We start from the raw sequence: 5,310 nt of genomic DNA, 5'->3' as shown, positions 1-5,310 counted from the left end.
TGTGAAGTGGCTTGGAGGGTTGAAACTGGCAGCAAACTAGACACCCCCTAACGTATTGTGCCATGTCTTGTTCCATGTGAGGCCAGTAGGCCACCTGTCGCAATGTTTCACATGTAGCCTTGACCCCCCTATGGCCTCCACATAGCTCATCGTGGGCATGGGCTATCATTATCCCCCTCTGTGTTTTAGGAACCACCCACCTTCAAGCGGTGTCGGTTTCTGAAACATACACCAGTAGGTCATCTACAAGTGTGAGGTGCTGTTTAGTTGCGTTCAGCGAACGCAAGTCGTGTGAACCTGCCAAAGCATTGAAGAATAAAATGTCTCCGCCAATAAATAAACACACAAACTGTAACAAATGTAACAAAACACAAATGTAGGGGAAGTTAGAACGCTGATCTATCGGACATACAATTTTCTAAAATTAGGCACAGTGGGCTTTTGGTTTCTCACCCTCTAAAACAGAAATAAATAATTCTAAACGGCTTTATTTACCACAGTGTACTGTAGCCACTCTACATAAAGTGAGTTTCTGAAACGCAGAGTCCTTCTTTGTTGACGTGAAGAAGAAATGGAATGAGAGTCCAGCGATGATTTGTCAGCATTATTTGTGACATTTTGGCATTTAAAGCATATTGAAGATACAAGCCACCTCTTAATGAGCTCCGAGAGCCGATCTGTTATTCAGCGATTATTATTATTATTAACCCTGCGTTGTAATTATATAAAAGCCCCTTAGATATTCTCACAGACCAGAGTTGCCCTAATAAAAAACACCCCTGTAACAGCTGTTGGAAGGAGTGGAGGACCAAGGTGCAGCGTGGTAAGTGTTCATATTATATATTGAACTGAACACTAAATACAAAAATAACAAGAGAATAAATTAAACAAAAACAGTCCCATAAGATGCAAACACTGATACGGAAAACAACTACCCACAAAAACCCTGTGGGGAAAAGCTACTTAAGTATGGTTCTCAATCAGAGACAACGATCGACATCTGTCCCTGATTGAGAACCATACCAGGCCAAAACAAAGAAATACAAACACATAGAAAAAGACCATAGAATGCCACCCAAATCACACCCTGCCCAACTTAAAAATAGACACATAAAAAACTCTCTACGGTCAGGGCGTGACAACCCCTTAGATATTAATTTAGAATGAATTGATCTGCAAGTATTTTCATATAGAAGCCGCCTCTTAATGAGTTCCGAGAGCCGTGTTCCGAGAGCCGTGTTCCGAGAGCCGTGTTCCGAGAGCCGTGTTCCGAGAGCCGTGTCATACCAATTATTATTGGATTATTCACTCGTAAAAGGTTTTGGAATCAAAACAAATAAATACCAACATTCTTTCTGACAGTCTTTAATAAATACATGTTTTGACCAAGTTCATCTGCTCATGTTGGGTTCAATTATTTGTGACATTTAAAGCATATTGAAGAAAGAAGCAGAATGAGTTCCGAGAGCCGATCTGTTATCCACGATTAGTTTAATAGCCCGGCCACTGTAGGTGTGAAAATCCACCCAACTTGCAATGTATTTGATGCTTAAGTACTCTAAAGTTTAACACAGTATATGTTCATCAACATCTTTATGCTTTCGTTAATAAAATAACAATAAAAAATACTTTTAAAATACAGATGTTTATTTCCACTACTGTACACATCTCAGCTAAATTTTAGTTGCACTTCCCCCCAGATCCACGACCACATGGCAAAACCTTGCTGAAATGATCAATGTATTTGTTGCATTGTTGTATTGTCAGTTTCTCAAGCCAAAACATCTTGATGGCCTTCACCAGTTCATCTTTGCTTATAGGCTTGGCAGATTTACAGATTAATTTTTCAGAATAAAGTAGTCTAACGAAGGCAACAAATTGTTTCTTACTGGAACAAAGTCATCCAATTGTTATGATAGGATTTGAACATGGCTATACCCGCGTGTGGTCAACTATTTCAGCACCGTTTCGTGCTGCTCTGAGCATGGGGACTGGTCTTGGTAAATCAATGAGATTTTAATTTTCACTGAATCTCCGTTTGGGTATTGGATAGCCTACAATTAGGGTGTAGAAATGTTAGGATTATTTTCCTCTTCACTCGCAGTCACTTAGTACAGCGTTGTACAGTGCCATATTTTCCTAATGGAAACCCCGAGGGTTTCGTTTTTCATTTTTCTTGGAATAGAAACACCATAATATTAATCAAATGAATTAAGCTAAATCACATATACTATGTTCTTACAAAAAAAATGAAATCTCTAGTCCAGCCAATATTAATACAGTCAAATGCTTCTCAAACATGCCCTCTGGTGGTCAAACTAGTATTAACTAGCATTAATACTAACTAGCCTTAATGGCAACAATGGCTGACACTTAAATAACGTGCAATCCGCAGCAGCCCTCAAGCTGTGTGGCAGTACAACGCAACTTTTAAAGGAAGAACCACTATGGTCATGTTATTTTCTACTCCCTGTATTTAACCATGTTATTTTCTACTCCCTGTATATAACCATGTTATTTTCTACTTCCTGTATATAGCCATGTTATTTTATACTTCCTGTATATAGCCATATTATTTTATACTCCCTGTATATATCCATGTTATTTTCTACTCCCTGTATATAGCCATGCTATTTTCTACATCCTGTATATTTCCATGTTATTTCTACTCCCTGTATATAGCCATGTTATTTTTACTCCCTGTATATTGTGTTAGTCTGACAGAGCCATCACAACACATTGTGTTCCAGTCAGAGGAGTGTGTAGCTGACAGATCTCGGCCCAACGGTCTCTCTCTGTGTCATATTCTAGAACACCTGCTACGCTCACTTCCTGTCCATCCCGCCATTTCCTGCCTCCAAACAGCAGCAGCCTCCCATTTGCTGTTGCCACCAGTCCGTAGTCGAATGAGCCAATGAGTGCTGGGCGAAGGCGTGTCCACTGGTCAGCGAGTGAGTCATATCGCTCAATATCGCAGTAGTGCTCGTACATTCCTAGTAACGCGTAGACACATCCAGCAACTGTTGCCATGCGGTGACCGAAACGGCCAATGGACATCGGTGCTCGCTTCTCCCAAACTCCACCCCTAGCAACCATATTTAGGAAGAGGACCTCACAGTTGCCCTGATTACCCTCCTGGATACTGACCTGTGTATGGTCCTGGTTGCCATGGCTACCACCAGACATTAGGATTCCAGTTCCCAGGGTGACCGAGGCATGGCCATAAAGGGGGCGGGGCAGAGAAATTCCTCTCCGCCAATGACCTGCTGCCATGTCATAGAACTCCACTGAGGCCAGGCAGGAGTGTGTGTCTGAGTGTGTGTGTGTTCCCCCTATAGTGTAGATGACATGGTCTACAACACAGCAGCTGAACTGGGATCTCCTCTCCAGCATGGGGTCCGCTTCCTCCCAGCATGCAAAGCGAGGATCGTACCGCCACACACAATTAGTTGTCATCATAGAAACAGACTTCCCTTCGCCCCCCTCTGCTCCGCCCTTCACCTCTCCTCCTCCAATCACAAACAGGAACCCCCCGACGCAGCACACACAGTGGTTCTTCAGTCGTCGTGGGAGACCAGCGCTCAATGATGACCACTTCCTGTCTCTAAGGTCGAAGGTGAGCACCTGCTGCTGTGGCCAATCAGTGCTGGGCCCACCCCCCACTAGGAGCACGTGGTTGGCTGCTGCTCTGAGGGAGGAGTGTCGGCTCTGTCTTATTGGTCTAGCTGAGCCCAGCCAATGATACTCCAGCGCCTGCGCTACCTTACTCCTCATCAGGGGCGTGTTCATGTTGGTGTGGGCAGGGCTTATTGTTGTGATGTCAGAGGGAGTAACCAATCCAAAACGGAGTCGGCTGAGCAGCAGGTTACAGCGGACCAATGGGAGAGGCTGGTTAGCATCCAGCCAATCCAGCGTAAGTTTCAGTAGCTCCACCTCCTTGACACCAGGTAGTTCATCCCTGTCCAGCACATCCGTTAGTGATTGGACGTTCAACCCCAGAAGCCCCTCCCTGTCCTCCTGTAGCAAAGTGGCCATCTCCATGGCGATGATTTGATTGGCGGCTGCCAGCGCGTCAGGCAGGAAGTGGTGCTCAGCCAGGTTGGCATAGAAACATGAGGTCCTCAGCGACAGCCCGTCGCTAAGGAAGCGCTCGCATAGCGACACAGCTGTGTCCACCTGAAGGTACCTGGCAGTCTCCAGAACAACGGGCAGTGAGGTAGCTGATAGGCTGAGCCATCCAGAGTACAGGAAGTCCAGAACAGTCTCTAGTCCTGCAGGAGTTAGCGCTGGGAGTCTAATGCAAGCAGCTATCCTCTCCTCCATCTTCTCACCAAACAAACACCAGAAATACTGGCTGGAACTGGCCAATAGGACGCGGTGACACGGGAAGGACATGCCTCCCGTCTCCAAGACAACATCACACAGCCTCCTGTCAGAGCGCAGCTTCCCGAAGCCGGAGAAAAGAACAGAACTCTGGTAAGAACTGTGGAGGAGAGAGTAACTCTCCATAAATAAAGTAGAGAGAGTGAGAGGGATAGATTGAGTGTGAGATTGAGAGAGAAGTGTGTGAGAGAGAGAAAGAGATTGACAGAAAGAGAGAAGAGAAAGTGAGAGAGAGTGAAAAGAGAGAGAGAAGATTGCGAAAGATGGAGATTGAGAGAGAAGAGAAAGAAGAGAGAGAGAGAGAGAGAGAGAGAGAGAGAAGATTGCGAAAGATGGAGATTGAGAGAGAAGAAAGAAGAGAGAGAGAGAGAGAGAGAGAGAGAGAGAGAGAGAGAGAGAGAGAGAGAGAGAGAGAGAGAGAGAGAGAGAGAGAGAGAGAGAGAGAGAGAGAGAGAGAGAGAAGACAAGAGAGAGGTGAGGGAGAGGACAAGAGAGATGAGTGTCGGTCGTTGGTTTCTCTGTCTCTGTGTGTCTCTGTCTGCACCCGCTGGCATTTGACACGTTATCACTGTGACAGGAGTTTTAACCACCACCTCTGAACTCACACACACCCAGACACAGGCTCACAGCCACCAATAAACAGACATGCTCGCACACCCACACCCAGTAAAACTCACACACACCCGCACACACCGCCACGTCCCCTGACCCAATGATACACCCCAGATCTGTCCCCATCTCTGTCTGCATGCTTTCATATTTGTGTTATTGTCTATTTGTGTAAGAGGTCAACATGTTTGTGTGTATGTGTTTGTACAGTATGTGGGTGTATTTGTATGTGTGTATGGATGTCAGTGTGTGTGTGTGCGTCAGTGTGTGTGTGTATGTGGCATTGCGTGTGGGTGTCAGTGTGTGTGTTTGCATGTG

General features: G+C 45.3%; 1 protein-coding gene across 1 annotated transcript; it reads right to left on the bottom strand.

Moving 5' to 3' along the window:
* Positions 1-1,355: 1,355 nt before the first annotated feature.
* LOC124039076 (kelch-like protein 34) lies at positions 1,356-4,601 on the bottom strand. The gene has a single exon (XM_046354955.1). The coding sequence runs from the start codon at positions 4,507-4,509 to the stop codon at positions 2,713-2,715; it is 1,797 nt and encodes a 598-aa protein (XP_046210911.1). The 5' UTR covers positions 4,510-4,601; the 3' UTR covers positions 1,356-2,712.
* Positions 4,602-5,310: the final 709 nt, after the last annotated feature.

The sequence above is a fragment of the Oncorhynchus gorbuscha genome, linkage group LG07 (genome assembly GCF_021184085.1).
Source record: "Oncorhynchus gorbuscha isolate QuinsamMale2020 ecotype Even-year linkage group LG07, OgorEven_v1.0, whole genome shotgun sequence".
Taxonomy (NCBI): domain Eukaryota; kingdom Metazoa; phylum Chordata; class Actinopteri; order Salmoniformes; family Salmonidae; genus Oncorhynchus; species Oncorhynchus gorbuscha.
Note: the sequence above shows the minus strand (reverse complement) of the source record. Positions and strands in the feature narration are given on the sequence as shown.

Bases quoted from the DNA above. Each gene is read 5' to 3' on its own strand.
- LOC124039076 (XM_046354955.1), bottom strand. From the start codon at position 4,509: ATGGAGAGTTACTCTCTCCTCCACAGTTCTTACCAGAGTTCTGTTCTT.